Source organism: Panulirus ornatus, chromosome 46 (assembly GCF_036320965.1).
Source record: "Panulirus ornatus isolate Po-2019 chromosome 46, ASM3632096v1, whole genome shotgun sequence".
Lineage (NCBI taxonomy): Eukaryota > Metazoa > Arthropoda > Malacostraca > Decapoda > Palinuridae > Panulirus > Panulirus ornatus.
The window spans coordinates 12,694,466-12,718,919 of NC_092269.1; the positions used below are offsets into that span (position 1 = coordinate 12,694,466).

General features: G+C 41.9%; 1 protein-coding gene across 1 annotated transcript in view; it reads right to left on the bottom strand.

Moving 5' to 3' along the window:
* The window catches only part of LOC139763309 (sodium/hydrogen exchanger 2-like), a 378,447-nt gene that overhangs the window by 161,475 nt on the left and 192,518 nt on the right, over positions 1-24,454 (bottom strand). The window contains exon 12 of the mRNA XM_071689332.1: positions 3,845-3,966. Coding sequence (XP_071545433.1) covers positions 3,845-3,966 — 122 coding nt within the window. The remainder of the gene's footprint in view (positions 1-3,844; positions 3,967-24,454) is intronic.

Consider the following 24,454-nt stretch of genomic DNA (forward strand, 5'->3'; position numbering starts at 1 on the left):
TTCACATTAACATTTCCAGTCTCACATCCACCTCCTTCCAGTATAGTATCTTATTATCCCAATACTTTTCACTGAACTCTCTTCCAAACAAGCAATCTACCATATGCCTTTTCTTCTCTTCCACAGCCTTTGTAATCACTCCTGTCCACCATGCATTACCCTTTTCATTCTTAATCTCATGACCATGTATGCAATGACTAATGGGTACATACTAAAAAACAAGGGATGTGTGTGGCTGCTTTGTGGTTAGCACTGGTGGATTCTCGTTACCTTCACGTTGTGTAGCTTCTGACGCCAAATAAACTCATCCAGCCATCCTTTAATTGGTTGAAATGGCTGTCTCAGTTATATTATTTTCTTTACATAAATGCTCATAAAACTTCTGAGCTTTGGACCTGACCTGAAGTTTACTAAGGCTGCTTTTCTTCTTTGTCTCGTACTGTATGAGATTCTTTTCTCCATCCTCTCCATAAGTGGATTTCTAAAGCTTGTGGTTACTTTGGCAGACAATAGAGGAGAGTTGACCAAAGCTCTGAAATGTCTCAGCTTTTTTCTATATGTTGCAGACTTAAAACTCATCCAGGTTGTAAGCACACCTAGGCGCTGATGCTTCCTTACCAGCATCAGCATGTTGTAGGATTTCTAACTTTGTTTCTAAGATCAGAGATGTTCTCTTCCATTTAACTGCTGTTTCTGGGATAGGAGAAAATGTTATTTGATGTTTGGATGCCATCTTAACAAACACAAACACCGAGTTGCAAGAAAACCATGCTAGTAAGTATGTCCAAATCCCATACATAGCACAGATCCACAGACAATGGTGGTAACTGTGAAAATGCACCATTGGCAGGAACATGGAGTGCTCTACCCAAGACCCATGCTTATTCCACTCGCCAACCCTCAGTGAAATTTTGACACTCTCTCTACTGCGATGATGGTCTCCCATCAGCATCAGCGCATCATGAGGTTTCTAGCTTCATTATTAAGTTCACAGAGGTTCTCTTCTGTTTAACTGCTGTTTCTACAGTAGGAGAAGATGTTGCTGGATATTTAGAATGCCATATCAACACAGCGGGTTGCGAGAAAATTACATTACTAAGTATACTACAATCGTACAAGTAGCACAGATCTGCAGGCGATTGGCAAGAATGTGGTATGTGCCATGCAGGACACATGCTTACTCCACCTGCCAACCCTCACTAGAGTTTTGGTGCACTTTCTACAACACATACCTGGATAGTATTAAATTTTGACCACATACAAAAAGAAACTGGTAGAAGTAGGTTCCTTTCACAATCATAATATCACATGTAGTGATCCCACATAAAGTGAGGACTGGGTTGATTAGAAAGGGTAGTGAGTGGTGGGATGAAGAGGTAAGAGTATTAGTGAAAGAGAAGAGAGAGGCATTTGGACGATTTTTGCAGGGAAAAAATGCAATTGAGTGGGAGATGTATAAAGGAAAGAGACAGGAGGTCAAGAGAAAGGTGCAAGAGGTGAAAAAAAGGGCAAATGAGAGTTGGGGTGAGAGAGTATCATTAAATTTTAGGGAGAATAAAAAGATGTTCTGGAAGGAGGTAAATAAAGTGCGTAAGACAAGGGAGCAAATGGGAACTTCAGTGAAGGGCGCAAATGGGGAGGTGATAACAAGTAGTGGTGATGTGAGAAGGAGATGGAGTGAGTATTTTGAAGGTTTGTTGAATGTGTTTGATGATAGAGTGGCAGATATAGGGTGTTTTGGTCGAGGTGGTGTGCAAAGTGAGAGGGTTAGGGAAAATGATTTGGTAAACAGAGAAGAGGTAGTAAAAGCTTTGCGGAAGATGAAAGCCGGCAAGGCAGCAGGTTTGGATGGTATTGCAGTGGAATTTATTAAAAAAGGGGGTGACTGTATTGTTGACTGGTTGGTAAGGTTATTTAATGTATGTATGACTCATGGTGAGGTGCCTGAGGATTGGCGGAATGCGTGCATAGTGCCATTGTACAAAGGCAAAGGGGATAAGAGTGAGTGCTCAAATTACAGAGGTATAAGTTTGTTGAGTATTCCTGGTAAATTATATGGGAGGGTATTGATTGAGAGGGTGAAAGCATGTACAGAGCATCAGATTGGGGAAGAGCAGTGTGGTTTCAGAAGTGGTAGAGGATGTGTGGATCAGGTGTTTGCTTTGAAGAATGTATGTGAGAAATACTTAGAAAAGCAAATGGATTTGTATGTAGCATTTATGGATCTGGAGAAGGCATATGATAGAGTTGATAGAGATGCTCTGTGGAAGGTATTAAGAATATATGGTGTGGGAGGCAAGTTGTTAGAAGCAGTAAAAAGTTTTTATCGAGGATGTAAGGCATGTGTACGTGTAGGAAGAGAAGAAAGTGATTGGTTCTCAGTGAATGTAGGTTTGCGGCAGGGGTGTGTGATGTCTCCATGGTTGTTTAATTTGTTTATGGATGGGGTTGTTAGGGAGGTGAATGCAAGAGTTTTGGAAAGAGGGGCAAGTATGAAGTCTGTTGGGGATGAGAGAGCTTGGGAAGTGAGTCAGTTGTTGTTCGCTGATGATACAGCGCTGGTGGCTGATTCATGTGAGAAACTGCAGAAGCTGGTGACTGAGTTTGGTAAAGTGTGTGAAAGAAGAAAGTTGAGAGTAAATGTGAATAAGAGCAAGGTTAATTATTAGGTACAGTAGGGTTGAGGGTCAAGTCAATTGGGAGGTGAGTTTGAATGGAGAAAAACTGGAGGAAGTGAAGTGTTTTAGATATCTGGGAGTGGATCTGGCAGCGGATGGAACCATGGAAGCGGAAGTGGATCATAGGGTGGGGGAGGGGGCGAAAATTCTGGGAGCCTTGAAGAATGTGTGGAAGTCGAGAACATTATCTCGGAAAGCAAAAATGGGTATGTTTGAAGGAATAGTGGTTCCAACAATGTTGTATGGTTGCGAGGCGTGGGCTATGGATAGAGTTGTGCGCAGGAGGATGGATGTGCTGGAAATGAGATGTTTGAGGACAATGTGTGGTGTGAGGTGGTTTGATCGAGTAAGTAATGTAAAGGTAAGAGAGATGTGTGGAAATAAAAAGAGCATGGTTGAGAGAGCAGAAGAGGGTGTTTTGAAATGGTTTGGGCACATGGAGAGAATGAGTGAGGAAAGATTGACCAAGAGGATATATGTGTCGGAGGTGGAGGGAACCAGGAGAAGAGGGAGACCAAATTGGAGGTGGAAAGATGGAGTGAAAAAGATTTTGTGTGATCGGGGCCTGAACATGCAGGAGGGTGTAAGGAGGGCAAGGAATAGAGTGAATTGGAGCGATGTGGTATACCGGGGTTGACGTGCTGTCAGTGGATTGAATCAAGGCATGTGAAGCGTCTGGGGTAAACCATGGAAAGCTGTGTAGGTATGTATATTTGCGTGTGTGGACGTATGTATATACATGTGTATGGGGGTGGGTTGGGCCATTTCTTTCATCTGTTTCCTTGCGCTACCTCGCAAACGCGGGAGACAGCGGCAAAAAAAAAAAAAAAACCTCAAGACCATCTGTGACATGGGGAATAAGTTCTGGAGGGAGACAAATGAGAGGAGAATGCATGGAATGGCATATGAATGGGAGGCATGAAAGGAAAGTGATGAGTGGAGACTCTTTTGCCGGGGCCACCCCCTTGATGGGAGTTCCTAGGGGGAATGGGCTTCAGATATACAGATGAAAATAGATGACTACATACCCAATCTGATAACTCTTCACTGAACTCTCAAAGTAAATAATCATTTGTAGCATATCACGTTTTTTCCAGATCTATTGAAATTACATTAAAAAAAGATTCTCAATCTAATTCTTAATGTACTTTACAGAAACTACTTACCAATAAATCTAATCACAAAACATAAAAAGATGCTCCACAGTACAAAGCCAGTGTGCCAGATGTGGTCCTCATTAATTAACACCATCCCCAGGAACATGAAGGTAACAGCTTCACTTGTGGCACTAAATGAAAAACAAGATGATGTAATGCAATGGAAATATGGTAAAGCAGAATTACGAACATGAAATGGTGCTCCTAATCTTATGGTTTATTGTATATAGAAATTACATGAGCTATGTTCTTCAAAATATGATGTCACTTATCATTTAGATCAGTAAAATGAGCTCTGCATGAGTCTGTTTAGAAAATGGTTGTATACCATAACTTCCCTCCAACTTCTTAGCACTAATATCATAAGCACAAATTGTATTAATGTGAATGCATCTGTAATTATCACATCTAATTTGTATAACATTCAACTTGTAATCTGTTATATCCCACATAACTATACACAGATTATTTAAAACAAAGCAATGAAACCAAATCCTTCCTATCATGAGAAAGTCTCTGACTTTATTGATAAACTAATCTCTCATTCACCATCCAAAATCTGTTAAAATTCTATTCACCATATCTTCCATTTAATGCTGAAAATACACTCCTGAAAAGATGACTGTTAACCCTTAAACAACAACTGACATCAACTGAAGTTCTGTCATGAAACAGTGACCACCATCAATTAATGTTCTAGCTTTTCCCACCATTGTTGAAGTACTGAGCTGACTTACTGTACCCATAATAGCCTATACGGGCCTCTTCTATTACTAAGAAGGAACAGGGAAAATTCTTTTATCCTGCAAAATGTATCAGCTAGTAGGTACTGTGCATTGACTAATAAAGTGATTTTCAATGTGGATTACATAAGTAGGAAAGGGAGGTGTCCCTAGTGAATTTGCTCTTATGGAAAAATTTACTTAACTACTGCACCTAACTTTCTCCAAGTAATGCCAGAATAGTGGAGGATTTTGGTGCAGCCAATCTGTAAAGATTAAATATATCCAAAGAAACAACACCTCTAACATCCTTCTCATATATGCCAGTCACTCAATCTCCTTGTGCATATATTTTTCTTTTTATAGTGACTATATAGCATGTACGAAACATATCCAATCATAAGCCATCTCAGGTGAAAGAAAAAGTAAATGATAAAGACACTAGAAATTAATCAGGATTCTGTTAGTGTTCATAGACCTGACTGTTATGTGTGGACGGGTGGCGACAAGAATGGATGAAGGCAGCAGGTATGAATATGTACATGTGTATTCCTATGAGTCCACGGGGAAAATGAAACACAATAAGTTCCCACGTGCACTTTTGTGTAATAATCACATCATCAGGGGAGAAACAAGAGAGAAATATAACTGTCAGTTGATATACAACGAAGAGACGTAGGTACAACGCCATTTGGTAAACATGCGATTTTCCAAGACAGACAACGAGCATATCATAAACTTATTACATGGACAAGATGAATTGTTTACAAATTTTATCAACAATAAGGCGATCCAATTCGTATAGACGATCACTATTTTTAAGATCATAATTCTTTGGGTATCTAATAAGAGATGATTAAATGATATTTCTCGTGGTACTGGAGTTAGAGTTAATAACCGAGATGGCATTACTCCAGGCAATACGATGATCATAGTTTTTAACGTGATTAAAGAAGCCATCTGATTCTTGATCCATTCTTATACTATATTCATGTTGCTTAATTCTAACAGAAAGATCCTTACAAGTCTGCCCAACATAAAACTTATAGTATAGGAATGAGACAAGAATCAAATGCCTTGTTTAATCATGTTAAAAACTATGATCATTGTATTGACTGGTGTAATGCCATCTCAGTTATTAACTCTAACTCTAGTACTACGAGAAATATCATTGAATCTTCCATTATTAAATACACAAAGAATTATAATCTTAAGATTAGTGATGGTCTATACAAATTGGATAACTTTATTTTTGATAAAATTTGTAAACAATTCACCTTCTTATCCACATAATAATTCTATGATACACTCATTGCCTGTCTTGGAAAATTACATGTTTACCGAATGGCGTCCTACCTAATCTCTTCAGTGTATATCAACTGACTGTTAAATTCCTTCGAGTCTCCCCTGATGATGTGATCATTACAAGATAGTGCACTTGGGAACTTATAGTGTTTCATTTTCCGTATCGACTCAGGAATATACAAGATCAAGTGCAAAATTATGATCCTTTCAAACAAGTGTATATATCTTTATTTCTGTATATGTATATGTATGTATGCAATGAGATGTATAGGCATATATATGTGCATGTGTGGATGTTTATGTATATACATGTGTATGTGGATGGGCTGGGCCATACTTTAGTCTGTTTCGTAGCACTACCTCGCTAAAGCGGGAGACAATCACTAAGTATAATAGAATATATCTATATATATATATATATATATATATATATATATATATATATATATATATATATATATATATTTTCTTTTTCTTCTTTTTTGCTTTGTCGCTGTCTCCCGCGTTTGCGAGGTAGCACAAGGAAACAGACGAAAGAAATGGCCCAACCCATCCCCATACACATGTATATACATACGTCCACACACGCAAATGTACATACCTACACAGCTTTCCATGGTTCACCCCAGACGCTTCACATGCCCTGATTCAATCCACTGACAGCACGTCAACCCCGGTATACCATATCGATCCAATTCACTCTATTCCTTGCCCACCCTTCACCCTCCTGCATGTTCAGGACCCGATCACACAAAATCTTTTTCACTCCATCTTTCCACCTCCAATTTGGTCTCCCACTTATTCTCCTCGTTCCCTCCACCTTTGACACATATATCCTCTTGGTCAATCTTTCCTCACTCATTCTCTCCATGTGCCCAAACCATTTCAAAACACCCTCTTCTGCTCGCTCAACCACGCTCTTTTTATTTCCACACATCTCTCTTACCCTTACGTTACTTACTCGATCAAACCACCTCACACCAAACATTGTCCTCAAACATCTCATTTCCAGCACATCCATCCTCCTGCGCACAGCTCTATCCATAGCCCACGCCTCGCAACCATACAACATTTTTGGAACCACTATTCCTTCAAACATAAACATTTTTGCTTTCTGAAATAATGTTCTCGACTTCCACACATTCTTCAAGGCTCCCAGGATTTTCGCCCCCTCCCCCACCCTATGATCTACTTCCGCTTCCATGGTTCCATCCGCTGCCAGATCCACTCCCAGATATCTAAAACAATTTACTTCCTCCAGTTTTTCTCCATTCAAACTTACCTCCCAATTGACTTGACTCTCAATCCTACTACACCTAATTACCTTGCTCTTATTCACATTTACTCTTAACTTTCTTCTTTCACACACTTTACCAAACTCAGTCACCAGCTTCTGCAATTTCTCATATGAATCAGCCACGAGCGCTGTATCATCAGCGAACAAAAACTGACTCACTTCCCAAGCTCTCTCATCCCCAACAGACTTCATACTTGCCCCTCTTTCCAAAACTCTTGCATTCACCTCCCTAACAACCCCTATCCATAAACAAATTAAACAACCATGGAGACATCACACACCCCTGCCGCAAACCTACATTCACTGAGAACCAATCACTTTCCTCTCTTCCTACACGTACACATGCCTTACATCCTCGACAAAAACTTTTCACTGCTTCTAACAACTAGCCTCCCATACCATATATTCTAAATACCTTCCACAGAGCATCTCTATCAACTCTATCATATGCCTTCTCCAGATCCATAAATGCTACATACAAATCCATTTGCTTTTGTAAGTATTTCTCACATACATTCTTCAAAGCAAACACCTGATCCACACATCCTCTACCACTTCTGAAACCACACTGCTCTTCCCCAATCTGATGCTCTGTACATGCCTTCACCCTCTCAATCAATACCCTCCCATATAATTTACCAGGAATACTCAACAAACTTATACCTCTGTAATTTGAGCACTCACTCTTATCCCCTTTGCCTTTGTACAATGGCACTAATCACGCATTCCACCAATCCTCAGGCACCTCACCATGAGTCATACATACATTAAATAACCTTATCAACCAGTCAACAATACAGTCACCCCCTTTTTTAATAAATTCCACTGCAATACCATCCAAACCTGCTGCCTTGCCGGCTTTCATCTTTCGCAAAGCTTTTACTACCTCTTCTCTGTTTACCAAATCATTTTCCCTAACCCTCTCACTTTGCACACCACCTCGACCAAAACACCCTATATCTCCCACTCTATCATGAAACACATTCAACATACCTTCAAAATACTCACTCCATCTCTTTCTCACATCACCACTACTTGTTATCACCTCCCCATTTGCGCCCTTCACTGAAGTTCCCATTTGCTCCCTTGTCTTACGCACTTTATTTACCTCCTTCCAGAACATCTTTTTATTCTCCCTAAAATTTAATGATACTCTCTCACCCCAACTCTCATTTGCCTTCTTTTTCACCTCTTGCACCTTTCTCTTGACCTCCTGTCTCTTTCTTTTATACATATCCCACTCAAATGCATTTTTTCCCTGCAAAATTCATCCAAATGCCTCCCTCTTCTCTTTCACTAATAATCTTACTTCTTCATCCCACCACTCACTACTCTTTCTAATCAACCCACCTCCCACTCTTCTCATGCCACAAGCATCTTTTGCGCAATCCATCTCTGATTCCCTAAATACATCCCATTCCTCCCCCAATCCCCTTACTTCCATTGTTCTCACCTTTTTCCATTCTGTACTCAGTCTCTCCTGGTACTTCCTCACACAAGTCTCCTTCCCAAGATCACTTACTCTCACCACCCTCTTCACCCCAACATTCACTCTTCTTTTCTGAAAACCCATACAAATCTTCTTCACCTTAGCCTCCACAAAATAATGATCAGATATCCCTCCAGTTACACCTCTCAGCACATTAACATCCAAAAGTCTCTCTTTCGCGTGCCTGTCAATTAACACGTAATCCAATAACGCTCTCTGGCCATCTCTCCTACTTACATACGTATACTTATGTATATCTCGCTTTTTAAACCAGGTATTCCCAATCACCAGTCCTTTTTCAACACATAAATCTACAAGCTCTTAACCATTTCCATTTACAACACTGAACACCCTATGTATACCAATTATTCCCTCAACTGCCACATTACTCACCTTTGCATTCAAATCACCCATCACTATAACCCGGTCTCGTGCATCAAAACCACTAACACACTCATTCAGCTGCTCCCAAAACACTTGCCTCTCATGATCTTTCTTCTCATGCCCAGGTGCATATGCACCAATAATCACCCATCTCTCTCCATCAACTTTCAGTTTTACCCATATTAATTGAGAATTTACTTTCTTACATTCTATCACATACTCCCACAACTCCTGTTTCAGGAGTACTGCTACTCCTTCCATTGCTCTTGTCCTCTCACTAACCCCTGCCTTTTTTTTTTTCTTTCTATTTTTGCTTTATCGCTGTCTCCCGCGTTTGCGAGGTAGCGCAAGGAAACAGACGAAAGAAATGGCATAACCCACCCCCATACAAATGTATATACATACGTCCACACACGCAAATATACATACCTACACATCTTTCCATGGTTTACCCCAGACGCTTCACATGCCCTGATTGAATCCACTGACAGCACGTCAACCCGGTATACAACATCGATCCAATTCACACTATTCCTTGCCCTCTTTCACCCTCCTGCATGTTCAGGCCCCGATCACTCAAAATCTTTTTCATTCCATCTTTCCACCTCCAATTTGGTCTACCACTTCTCCTCGTTCCCTCCAACTCCGACACATATATCCTCTTGGTCAATCTTTCCTCAATCATTCTCTCCATGTGCCCAAACCATTTCAAAACACCCTCTTCTGCTCTCTCAACCACGCTCTTTTCATTTCCACACATCTCTCTTACACTTACGTTACTTACTCAATCAAACCACCTCACACCACACATTGTCCTCAAACATCTCATTTCCAGCACATCCACCCTCCTGTGCACAACTCTATCCATAGCCCACGTCTCGCAGCCATACAACATTGTTGGAACCACTATTCCTTCAAAAATACCCATTTTGCTTTCCAAGATAATGTTCTCGACATCCAAACATTCTTCAAGGCTCCCAGGATTTTCGCCCCCTCCCCCACCCTATGATTCCCTTCCGCTTCCATGGTTCCACCCGCTGCCAGATCAACTCCCAGATATCTAAAACACTTTACTTCCTCCAGTTTTTCTCCATTCAAACTTACCTCCCAATTGCCTTGACCCTCAACCCTACTGTACCTAATAACCTTGCTCTTATTCACATTTACTCTTAACTTTCTTCTTCCACACACTTTACCAAACTCAGTCACCAGCTTCTGCAGTTTCTCACATGAATCAGCCACCAGCGCTGTATCATCAGCGAACAACAACTGACTCACTTCCCAAGCTCTCTCATCCCCAAAAGACTTCACACTTGCCCCTCTATCCAAAATTCTTGCATTTACCTCCCTAACAAACCCATCCATAAACAAATTAAACAACCGTGGAGACATCACACACTCCTGCCGCAAACCTACATTCTCTGAGAACCAAGTGTGAGTAGGGCAAATGAGAGTTGGGGTGAAAGAGTATCATTAAATTTTAGGGAGAATAAAAAGATGTTCTGGAAGGAGGTAAATACAGTGCGTAAGACAAGGGAGCAAATGGGAACTTCAGTGAAGGGCGCTAATGGGGAGGTGATAACAAGGAGTGTTAATGTGGGAAGGAGATGGAGTGAGTATTTTGAAGGTTTGTTGAATGTGTTTGATGATAGAGTGGCATATATAGGGCACTTTCGTCAAGGTGGTGTGCAAAGTGAGAGGGTTAGGGAAAATGATTTGGTAAACAGAGATGAGGTAGTAAAAGCTTTGCGGAAGATGAAAGCCGGCAAGGCAGCAGGTTTGGATGGTATTGCAGTGGAAAATATCAAAAAAGGGGGTGACTGTATTGTTGACTGGTTGGTAAGGTTATGTAATGTATGTACGATTCATGGTGAGGTGCCTGAGGATTGGCGGAATGCGTGCATAGTGCCATTGTACAAAGGCAAAGGGGATAAGAGTGAGTGCTCAAATTACAGAGGTATAAGTTTGTTGAGTATTCCTGGTAAATTATATGGGAGGGTATTGATTGAGAGGGTGAAGGCATGTACAGAGCATCAGATTGGGGAAGAGCAGTGTGGTTTCAGAAGTGGTAGAGGATATATGGATCAGGTGTTTCCTTTGAAGAATGTATGTGAGAAATGCTTAGAAAAGCAAATGGATTTGTATGTAGCATTTATGGATCTGGAGAAGGCATATGATAGAGTTGATAGAGATGCTCTGTGAAAGGTACTAAGAATATATGGTGTGGGAGGCAAGTTGTTAGAAGCAGTGAAAAGTTTTATATATATATATATATATATATATATATATATATATATATATATATATATATATATATATATATACATATATATATATATTATTTATATATATATATATATATATAAAAAAAAAATATATATATATATCCCTGGGGATAGGGGAGAAAGAATACTTCCCACGTATTCCCTGCGTGTCGTAGAAGGCGACTAAAAGGGGAGGGAGCGGGTGGCTGGAAATCCTCCCCTCTCGTTTTTTTTTTTTTAATTTTCCAAAAGAAGGAACGGAGAAGGGGGTCAGGTGAGGATATTCCCTCTAAGGACCAGTCCTCTGTTCTTAACGCTACCTCGCTAATGCGGGAAATGGCGAATAGTATGAAAGAAGAAAAGATATATATATATACAACAACTGACTCACTTCCCAAGCTCTCTCATCCACAACAGAACTTCATACTTGCCCCTCTTTCCAAAACTCTTGCATTCACCTCCCTAACAACCCCATCCATAAACAAATTAAACAACCATGTAGACATCACACACCCCTGCCACAAACCTACATTCACTGAGAACCAATCACTTTCCTCTCTTCCTACACATACACATGCCTTACATCCTCGATAAAAACTTTTCAATGCTTCTAACAACTTGCCTCCCACACCATATATTCTTAATACCTTCCACAGAGCATGTCTATCAACTCTATCATATGCCTTCTCCAGATCCATAAATGCTACATGCAAATCCATTTGTTTTTCTAAGTATTTCTCACATACATTCTTCAAAGCAAACACCTGATCCACACATCCTCTACCACTTCTGAAACCACACTGCTCTTCCCCAATCTGATGCTCTGTACATGCCTTCACCCTCTCAATCAATACCCTCCCATATAATTTACCAGGAATACTCAACAAACTTATACCTCTGTAATTTGAGCACTCACTCTTATCCCCTTTGCCTTTGTACAATGGCACTATACAAGCATTCCAACAATCCTCAGGCACCTCACCATGAGTCATACATACATTAAATAACCTTACCAACCAGTCAACAATACAGTCACCTCCTTTTTTAAGGGGGTGACTGCAATACCATCCAACCTGCTGCCTTGCCGGCTTTCATCTTCCGTAAAGCTTTTACTAGCTCTTCTCTATTTACCAAATCATTTTCCCTAACTCTGTCACTTTGCACACCACCTCGACCAAGACACCCCACATCTGCCACTCTATCATAAAACACATTCAACAAACCTTCAAAATACTCACTCCATCTTCTCACATCACCACTACTTGTTATCACCTCCCCATTAGCCCCCTTCACTGAAGATCCCATTTGCTCCCTTGTCTTACGCACTTTATTTACCTCCTTCCAAAACATCTTTTTATTCTCCCTGAAATTTAATGATACTCTCTCACCCCAACTCTCATTTGCCCTCTTTTTCACCTCTTGCACCTTTCTCTTGACCTCCTGCCTCTTTCTTTTATACCTCTCTCTCATTTCAATTTTTTCCCTGCAAAAATCGTTCAAATGCCTCTCTCTTCTCTTTCACTAATAATCTTACTTCTTCATCCCACCACTCACTACCTTTTCTAATCAACTCACCTCCCACGCTTCTCATGCCACAAACATCTTTTGCGCAAGCCATCACCGCTTCCCTAAATATATCCCATTCCTCCCCCACTCCCCTTACCTCCTTTGTTCTCACCTTTTTCCATTCTGTACTCAGTCACTCCTGGTACTTCCTCACACAAGTCTCCTTCCCAAGCTCACTTACTCTCACCACTCTCATCACCCCAACCTTCTCTCTTCTTTTCTGAAAACACCCACAAATCTTCACCTTCGCTTCCACACGATAATGATCAGACATCCCTCCAGTTGCATCTCTCAGCACATTAACATCCAAAAGTCTCTCTTTCGTGCATCTATCAATTAACGCATAATCCACTAACGCTCTCTGGCCATCTCTCCTACTTACATACGTATACTTATGTATATCTCGCTTTTTAAACCAGGTATTCCCAATCACCAGTCCTTTTTCAGCACATAAATCTACAAGCTCTTCACCATTTCCATTTACAACACTGAACACTCCATGTATACCAATTATTCCCTCAACTGACACATTACTCAACCTTGCATTCAAATCACCCATCACTATAACTCGGTCTCGTGCATCAAAACCACTAACACACTCATTCAGCTGCTCCCAAAACACTTGTCTCTCATGATCTTTCTTCTCATGCCCAGGTGCATATGCACCAATAATCACCCATCTCTCTCCATCAACTTTCAGTTTTACCCATATCAATCTAGAATTTATTTTCTTACACTCTATCACATACTCCCACAACTCCTGATTCAGGAGTAGTGCTACTCCTTCCATTGCTCTTGTCCTCTCACTAACCTCTGACTTTACTCCCAAGACATTCCCAAACCACTCTTCCCCTTTACCCTTCAGTTTCGTTTCACTCAGAGCCAAAACATCCAGGTTCCTTTCCTCAAACATACTACCTATCTCTCCTTTTTTCACATCTTGGTTACATCCACACACATTTAGACACCCCAATCTGAGTCTACGAGGAGGATGAGCACTCCCTGCGTGACTCCTTCTGTTTCCCATTTTTAGAAAGTTAAAATACAAGGAGGGGAGGATTTCTGGCCCCCCGCTCCCGTCCCCTCTAATCGCCTTCTACGACATGTGAGGAATGCCTGGGAAGTATTCTTTCACCCCTATCCCCAGGGATAATATATATATATATTTTTTTTTCTTCTTGCTCTGTCGCTGTCTCCCGCGTTTCCGAGGTAGCGCAAGGAAACAGACGAAAGAAATGGCCCAACCCACACCCATACACATGTATATACATACGTCCACACACGCAAATATACACACCTACACAGCTTTCCATGGTTTACCCCAGACACTTCACATGCCCTGATTCAACCCACTGACAGCACGTCAACCCCGGTATACCACATCGATCCAATTCACTTTATTCCTTGCCCGTCTTTCACCCTCCTGCATGTTCAGGCCCCGATCACTCAAAATCTTTTTCACTCCATCTTTCCACCTCCAATTTGGTCTCCCACTTCCCTTCGTTCCCTCCACCTCTGACACATATATCCTCTTGGTCAATCTTTCCTCACTCATTCTCTCCATGTGCCCAAACCATTTCAAAACTCCCACTTCTGCTCTCTCAACCGCGCTCTTCTTATTTCCACACATCTCTCTTACCCTTACGTTACTTACTCGATCAAACCACCTCACACCACACATTGTCCTCAAACATCTCATTTCCAGCACATCCACCCTCCTCCGCACAACTCTATCCATAGCCCACGTCTCGCAACCATACAACATTGTTGGAACCACTATTCCTTCAAACATACCCACTTTTGCTTTCCGAGATAATGTTCTCGACTTCCAAACATTCTTCAATGCTCCCAGGATTTTCGCCCCTTCCCCCACCCTATGATCCACTTCCGCTTCCATGGTTCCATCCGCTGCCAGATCCACTCCCAGATATCTAAAACACTTTACTTCCTCCAGTTTTTCTCCATTCAAACTTACCTCCCAATTGACTTGACCCTCAACCCTAATGTACCTAAAATAACCTTCCTCTTATTCACATTTACTCTTAACTTTCTTCTTTCACACACTTTACCAAACTCAGTCACCAGATTCTGCAGTTTCTCACATGAATCAGCCACCAGCGCTGTATCATCAGCGAACAACAACTGACTCACTTCCCAAGCTCTCTCATCCCCAACAGACTTCATACTTGCCCCTCTTTCCAAAACTCTTGCATTCACCTCCCTAACAACCCCATCCATAAACAAATTAAACAACCATGGAGACATCACACACCCCTGCCGCAAACCTACATTCACTGAGAACCAATCACTTTCCTCTCTTCCTACACGTACACATGCCTTACATCCTCGATAAAAACTTTTCACTGATTCTAACAACTTGCCTCCCACACTATATATTCTTAATACCTTCCACAGAGCATCTCTATCAACTCTATCATATGCCTTCTCCAGATCCATAAATGCTACATACAAATCCATTTGCTTTTCTAAGTATTTCTCACATACATTCTTCAAAGCAAACACCTGATCCACACATCCTCTACCACTTCTGAAATCACACTGCTCTTCCACAATCTGATGCTCTGTACATGCCTTCACCCTCTCAATCAATACCCTCCCATATAATTTACCAGGAATACTCAACAAACTTATACCTCTGTAATTTGAGCACTCACTCTTATCCCCTCTGCCTTTGTACAATGGCACTATGCACGCATTCCGCCAATCCTCAGGCACCTCACCATGAGTCATACACACATTAAATAACCTTACCAACCAGTCAATAATACAATCACCCCCTTTTTTAATAAATTCCACTGCAATACCATCCAAACCTGCTGCCTTTCCGGCTTTCATCTTCCGCAAAGCTTTTACTACCTCTTCTCTGTTTACCAAATCATTTTCCCTAACCCTCTCACTTTGCACACCACCTCGACCAAAACACCTTATATCTGCCACTCTATCATCAAACACATTCAACAAACCTTCAAAATACTCACTCCATCTCCTTCTCACATCACCACTACTTGTTATCACCTCCCCATTTGCGCCCTTCACTGAAGTTCCCATTTGCTCCCTTGTCTTACGCACTTTATTTACCTCCTTCCAGAACATCTTTTTATTCTCCCTAAAATTTAATGATACTCTCTCACCTCAACTCTAACATTTGCCCTCTTTTTCAACTCTTGCACCTTTCTCTTGACCTCCTGTCTCTTTCTTTTATACATCTCCCACTCAACTGCATTTTTCCCTGCAAAAATCGTCCAAATGCCTCTCTCTTCTCTTTCACTAATAATCTTACATCTTCATCCCACCACTCACTACCCTTTCTAATCAACCCACCTCCCACTCTTTTCATGCCACAAGCATCTTTTGCGCAATCCATCACTGATTCCCTAAATACATCCCATTCCTCCCCCACTTCCCTTACTTCCATTGTTCTCACCTTTCTTCCATTCTGTATATATATATATATATATATATATATATATGAAGTGTTTTAGATATCTGGGAGTGGATCTGGCAGCAGATGGAACCATGGAAGCGGAAGTGGATCATAGGGTGGGGGAGGGGGCGAAAATTCTGGGGGCCTTGAAGAATGTGTGGAAGTCGAGAACATTATCTCGGAAAGCAAAAATGGGTATGTTTGAAGGAATAGTGGTTCCAACAATGTTGTATGGTTGCGAGGCGTGGGCTATGGATAGAGTTGTGCGCAGGAGGATGGATGTGCTGGAAATGAGATGTTTGAGGACAATGTGTGGTGTGAGGTGGTTTGATCGAGTGAGTAACGTAAGGGTAAGAGAGATGTGTGGAAATAAAAAGAGCGTGGTTGAGAGAGCAGAAGAGGGTGTTTTGAAGTGGTTTGGGCACATGGAGAGAATGAGTGAGGAAAGATTGACCAAGAGGATATATGTGTCGGAGGTGGAGGGAACGAAGAGAAGAGGGAGACCAAATTGGAGGTGGAAAGATGGAGTGAAAAAGATTTTGTGTGATCGGGGCCTGAACATGCAGGAGGGTGAACGGAGGGCAAGGAATAGAGTGAATTGGAGCGATGTGGTATACCGGGGTTGACGTGCTGTCAGTGGATTGAATCAAGGCATGTGAAGCGTCTGGGGTAAACCATGGAAAGCTGTGTAGGTATGTATATTTGCGTGTGTGGATGTATGTATATACATGTGTATGGGGGGGGTTGGGCCATTTCTTTCGTCTGTTTCCTTGCGCTACCTCGCAAACGCGGGAGACAGCGACAAAGTATAAAAAAAAAAAAAAAAATATATAAAGGTGAAGATTTGTATGGGTTTTCAGAAAAGAAGAGTGAATGTTGGGGTGAAGAGGGTGGTGAGAGTAAGTGAGCTTGGGAAGGAGACTTGTGTGAGGAAGTACCAGGAGAGACTGAGTACAGAATGGAAAAAGGTGAGAACAATGGAAGTAAGGGGAATGGGGGAAGAATGGGATGTATTTAGGGAATCAGTGATGGATTGCGCAAAAGATGCTTGTGGCATGAGAAGAGTGGGAGGTGGGTTGATTAGAAAGGGTAGTGAGTGGGGGGATGAAGAAGTAAGAGTATTAGTGAAAGAGAAGAGAGAGGCATTTGGACGATTTTTGCAGGGAAAAAATGCAATTGAGTGGGAGATATATAAAAGAAAGAGACAGGAGGTCAAGAGAAAGGTGCAAGAGGTGAAAAAAAGGGCAAATGAGAGTTGGGGTGAGAGAGTATCATTAAATTTTAGGGAGAATAAAAAGATGTTCTGGAAGGAGGTAAATAAAGTGCGTAAGACAAGGGAGCAAATGGGAACTTCAGTGAAGGGCACAAATGGGGAGGTGATAACAAGTAGTGGTGATGTGAGAAGGAGATGGAGTGAGTATTTTGAAGGTTTGTTGAATGTGTTTGATGATAGAGTGGCAGATATAGGGTGTTTTGGTCGAGGTGGTGTGCAAAGTGAGAGGGTTAGGGAAAATGATTTGGTAAACAGAGAAGAGGTAGTAAAAGCTTTGCGGAAGATGAAAGCCGGCAAGGCAGCAGGTTTGGATGGTATTGCAGTGGAATTTATTAAAAAAGGGGGTGACTGTATTGTTGACTGGTTGGTAAGGTTATTTAATGTATGTATGACTCATGGTGAGGTGCCTGAGGATTGGCGGAATGCGTGCATAGTGCCATTGTACAAAGGCAAAGGGGATAAGAGTGAGTGCTCAAATTACAGAGGTATAAGTTTGTTGAGTATTCCTGGTAAATTATATGGGAGGATATTGATTGAGAGGGTGAAGGCATGTACAGAGCATCAGATTGGGGAAGAGCAGTGTGGTTTCAGAAGTGGTAGAGGATGTGTGGATCAGGTGTTTGCTTTGAAGAATGTATGTGAGAAATACTTAGAAAAGCAAATGGATTTGTATGTAGCATTTATAGATCTGGAGAAGGCATATGATAGAGTTGATAGAGATGCTCTGTGGAAGGTATCAAAAATATATGGTGTGGGAGGTAAGTTGTTAGAAGCAGTGAAAAGTTTTTATCGAGGATGTAAGGCATGTGTACGTGTAGGAAGAGAGGAAAGTGATTGGTTCTCAGTGAATGTAGGTTTGCGGCAGGGGTGTGTGATGTCTCCATGGTTGTTTAATTTGTTTATGGATGGGGTTGTTAGGGAGGTGAATGCATGAATTTTGGAAAGAGGGGCAAGTATGAAGTCTGTTGTGGATGAGAGAGCTTGGGAAGTGAGTCAGTTTTTGTTCTCTGATGATACAGCGTTGGTGGCTGATTCATGTGAGAAACTGCAGAAGCTGGTGACTGAGTTTGGTAAAGTGTGTGAAAGAAGAAAGTTAAGAGTAAATGTGAATAAGAGGAAGGTTATTAGGTACAGTAGGGTTGAGGGTCAAGTCAATTGGGAGGTAAGTTTGAATGGAGAAAAACTGGAGGAAGTAAATTGTTTTAGATATCTGGGAGTGGATCTGGCAGCGGATGGAACCATGGAAGCGGAAGTGAATCATAGTGTGGGGGAGGGGGCGAAAATCCTGGGAGCATTGAAGAATGTGTGGAAGTCGAGAACATTATCTCGGAAAGCAAAAATGGCTATGTTTGAAGGAATAGTGGTTCCAACAATGTTGTATGGTTGCGAGGCGTATGCTGTGGATAGAGTTGTGCGCAGGAGGGTGGATGTGCTGGAAATGAGATGTTTGAGGACAATGTGTGGTGTGAGGTGGTTTGATCGAGTAAGTAATGTAAGGGTAAGAGAGATGTGTGGAAATAAAAAGAGCGTGGTTGAGAGATCAGAAGAGGGTGTTTTGAAATGGTTTGGGCACATGGAGAGAATGAGTGAGGAAAGATTGACCAAGAGGATATATGTGTCGGACGTGGAGGGAACGAGGAGAAGTGGGAGACCAAATTGGAGGTGGAAAGATGGAGTGAAAAAGATTTTGAGTGATCGGGGCCTGAACATGCAGGAGGGTGAAAGGCGGGCAAGGAATAGAGTGAATTGGATCGATGTGGTATACCGGTGTTGACGTGCTGTCAGTGGATTGAATAAGGGCATGTGAAGCGTCTGGGGTAAACCATGGAAAGTTGTGTGGGGCCTGGATGTGGAAAGGGAACTGTGGTTTCGGGCATTATTGCATGACAGCTGGAGACTGAGTGTGAATGAATGGGGCCTTTGTTATCTTTTCCTAGCGCTACCTCGCACACATGAGGGGGGAGGGGGATGGTATTCCATATGTGCCGAGGTGGCGATGGGAATGAATAAAGGCAGGCAGTGTGAATTGTGTGCATGGGTATATATGTATGTGTCTGTGTGTGTATATATATGTGTACATTGAGATGTATGGGTGTGTATGTTTGCGTGTGTGGACGTGTGTGTACATACATGTGTATGGGGGTGGGTTTGGCCATTTCTTTCTTCTGTTTCCTTGCGCTACCTCGCAAATGCGGGAGACAGCAACAAAGCAAAATAAATAAATAAATAAAATAAAATATATACATTATATATATATATATATATATATATATATATATATATATATATATATATATATATATATATATATATATATATATCTTTTTCTTTCTTTCATACTATTCGCCATTTCCCGCATTAACGAGGTAGCGTTGAGAACAGAGGACTGGGCCCTTGAGGGAATATCCTCACCTGGGCCCCTTCTCTGTTCCCTCTTTTGGAAAATTAAAAAAAAAGTGAGAGGGGAGGATTTCCAGCCCCCCGCTCCCTCCCCTTTTAGTCGCCTTCTACGACACGCAGGGAATACGTGGGAAGTATTCTTTCTCCCCTATCCCCAGGGATAATATATATATATATATATATATATATATATATATATATATATATATATATATATATATATATATATATATATATATAGTGCCATTGCACAAAGGCAAAGGGGATAAGAGTGAGTGCTCAAATTACAGAGGTATAAGTTTGTTGAGTATTCCTGGCAAATTGTATGGGAGGGTATTGATTGAGAGGGTGAAGGCATGTACAGAGCATCAGATTGGGGAAGAGCAGTGTGGTTTCAGAAGTGGTAGAGGATGTGTGGATCAGGTGTTTGCTTTGAAGAATTTATGTGAGAAATACTTAGAAAAGCAAATGGATTTGTATGTAGCATTTATGGATCTGGAGAAGGCATATGATAGAGTTGATAGAGATGCTCTGTGGAAGGTATTAAGAATATATGGTGTGGGAGGCAAGTTGTTAGAAGCAGTGAAAAGTTTTTATCGAGGATGTAAGGCATGTGTACGTGTAGGAAGAGAGGAAAGTGATTGGTTCCCAGTGAATGTAGGTTTGCGGCAGGGGTGTGTGATGTCTCCATGGTTGTTTAATTTGTTTATGGATGGGGTTGTTAGGGAGGTAAATGCAAGAGTTTTGGAAAGAGGGGCAAGTATGAAGTCTGTTGGGGATGAGAGAGCTTGGGAAGTGAGTCAGTTGTTGTTCGCTGATGATACAGCGCTGGTGGCTGATTCATGTGAGAAACTGCAGAAGCTGGTGACTGAGTTTGGTAAAGTGTGTGGAAGAAGAAAGTTAAGAGTAAATGTGAATAAGAGCAAGGTTATTAGGTACAGTAGGGTTGAGGGTCAAGTCAATTGGGAGGTGAGTTTGAATGGATAAAAACTGGAGGAAGTGAAGTGTTTTAGATATCTGGGAGTGGATCTGGCAGCGGATGGAACCATGGAAGCGGAAGTGGATCATAGGGTGGGGGAGGGGGCGAAAATTCTGGGGGCCCCGAAGAATGTGTGGAAGTCGAGAACATTATCTCGGAAAGCAAAAATGGGTATGTTTGAAGGAATAGTGGTTCCAACAATGTTGTATGGTTGCGAGGCGTGGGCTATGGATAGAGTTGTGCGCAGGAGAATGGATGTGCTGGAAATGAGATGTTTGAGGACAATGTGTGGTGTGAGGTGGTTTGATCGAGTGAGTAACGTAAGGGTAAGAGAGATGTGTGGAAATAAAAAGAGCGTGGTTGAGAGAGCAGAAGAGGGTGTTTTGAAGTGGTTTGGGCACATGGAGAGAATGAGTGAGGAAAGACTGACCAAGAGGATATATGTGTCGGAGGTGGAGGGAACGAGGAGAAGAGGGAGACCAAATTGGAGGTGGAAAGATGGAGTGAAAAAGATTTTGTGTGATCGGGGCCTGAACATGCAGGAGGGTGAAAGGAGGGCAAGGAATAGAGTGAATTGGAGCGATGTGGTATACCGGGGTTGACGTGCTGTCAGTGGATTGAATCAAGGCATGTGAAGCGTCTGGGGTAAACCATGGAAAGCTGTGTAGGTATGTATATTTGCGTGTGTGGACGTATGTATATACATGTGTATGGGGGGGGTTGGGCCATTTCTTTCGTCTGTTTCCTTGCGCTACCTCGCAAACGCGGGAGACAGCGACAAAGTATAAAAAAAAAAAAAAATATATATATATCCCTGGGGATAGGGGAGAAAGAATACTTCCCACGTATTCCCTGCGTGTCGTAGAAGGCGACTAAAAGGGAAGGGAGCATGGGGCTGGAAATCCTCCCCTCTCGTTTTTTTTTAATTTTCCAAAAGAAGGAACAGAGAAGGGGACCAGGTGAGGATATTCCCTCAAAGGCCCAGTCCTCTGTTCTTAACGCTACCTCGCTATCGTGGGAAATGGCGAATAGTATGAAAATATATATATATATATATATATATATATATATATATATATATATATATATATATATATTTTTTTTTTTTTTTTATACTTTGTCGCTGTCTCCCGCGTTTGCGAGGTAGCGCAAGGAAACAGCTGAAAGAAATGGCCCAACCCCCCCCCCATACATATGTATATACATACGTCCACACACGCAAATATACATACCTACACAGCTTTCCATGGTTTACCCCAGACGCTTCACATGCCTTGATTCAATCCACTGACAGCACGTCAACCCCGGTATACCACATCGCTCCAATTCACTCTATTCCTTGCCCTCCTTTCACCCTCCTGCATGTTCAGGCCCCGATCACACAAAATCTTTTTCACTCCATCTTTCCACCTCCAATTTGGTCTCCCTCTTCTCCTCGTTCCCTCCACCTCCGACACATATATCCTCTTGGTCAATCTTTCCTCACTCATTCTCTCCATGTGCCCAAACCACTTCAAAACACCCTCTTCTGCTCTCTCAACCACGCTCTTTTTATTTCCACACATCTCTCTTACCCTTACGTTACTCACTCGATCAAACCACCTCACACCACACATTGTCCTCAAACATCTCATTTCCAGCTAATCCATCCTCCTGCGCACAACTCTATCCATAGCCCACGCCTTGCAACCATACAACATTGTTGGAACCACTATTCCTTCAAACATACCCATTTTTGCTTTCCGAGATAATGTTTTCGACTTCCACACATTCTTCAAGGCCCCCAGAATTTTCGCCCCCTCCCCCACCCTATGATCCACTTCCGCTTCCATGGTTCCATCCGCTGCCAGATCCACTCCCAGATATCTAAAACACTTCACTTCCTCCAGTTTTTCTCCATTCAAACTCACCTCCCAATTGACTTGACCCTCAACCCTACTGTACCTGATAACCTTGCTCTTATTCACATTTACTCTTAACTTTCTTCTTCCCCACACTTTACCAAACTCAGTCACCAGCTTCTGCAGTTTCTCGCATGAATCAGCCACCAGCGCTGTATCATCAGCGAACAACAACTGACTCACTTCCCAAGCTCTCTCATCCCCAACAGACTTCATACTTGCCCCTCTTTCCAAAACTCTTGCATTCACCTCCCTAACAACCCCATCCATAAACAAATTAAACAACCATGGAGACATCACACACCCCTGCCGCAAACCTACATTCACTGAGAACCAATCACTTTCCTCTCCTCCTACACGTACACATGCCTTACATCCTCGATAAAAACTTTTTACTGCTTCTAACAACTTTCCTCCCACACCATATATTCTTAATACCTTCCACAGAGCATCTCTATCAACTCTATCATATGCCTTCTCCAGATCCATAAATGCTACATACAAATCCATTTGCTTTTCTAAGTATTTCTCACATACATTCTTCAAAGCAAACACCTGATCCACACATCCTCTACCACTTCTGAAACCACACTGCTCTTCCCCAATCTGATGCTCTGTACATGCCTTCACCCTCTCAATCAATACCCTCCCATATAATTTACCAGGAATACTCAACAAACTTATACCTCTGTAATTTGAGCACTCACTCTTATCCCCTTTGCCTTTGTACAATGGCACTATGCACGCATTCCGCCAATCCTCAGGCACCTCACCATGAGTCATACATACATTAAATAACCTTACCAACCAGTCAACAATATAGTCACCCCCTTTTTTAATAAATTCCACTGCAATACCATCCAAACCTGCTGCCTTGCCGGCTTTCATCTTCCGCAAAGCTTTCACTACCTCTTCTCTGTTTACCAAATCATTTTCCCTAACCCTCTCACTTTGCACACCACCTCGACCAAAACACCCTATATCTGCCACTCTATCATCAAACACATTCAACAAACCTTCAAAATACTCACTCCATCTCCTTCTCACATCACCACTACTTATTATCACCTCCCCATTTGCGCCCTTCACTGAAGTTCCCATTTGCTCCCTTGTCTTACGCACTTTATTTACCTCCTTCCAGAACATCTTTTTATTCTCCCTAAAATTTAATGATACTCTCTCACCCCAACTCTCATTTGCCCTTTTTTTCACCTCTTGCACCTTTCTCTTGACCTCCTGCCTCTTTCTTTTATACATCTCCCACTCAATTGCATTTTTTCCCTGCAAAAATCGTCCAAATGCCTCTCTCTTCTCTTTCACTAGTACTCTTACTTCTTCATCCCACCACTCACTACCCTTTCTAGTCAACCCACCTCCCACTCTTCTCATGCCACAAGCATCTTTTGCGCAATCCATCACTGATTCCCTAAATACATCCCATTCCTCCCCCACTCCCCTTACTTCCATTGTTCTCACCTTTTTCCATTCTGTACTCAGTCTCTCCTGGTACTTCCTCACACAGGTCTCCTTCCCAAGCTCACTTACTCTCACCACCCTCTTCACCCCAACATTCACTCTTCTTTTCTGAAAACCC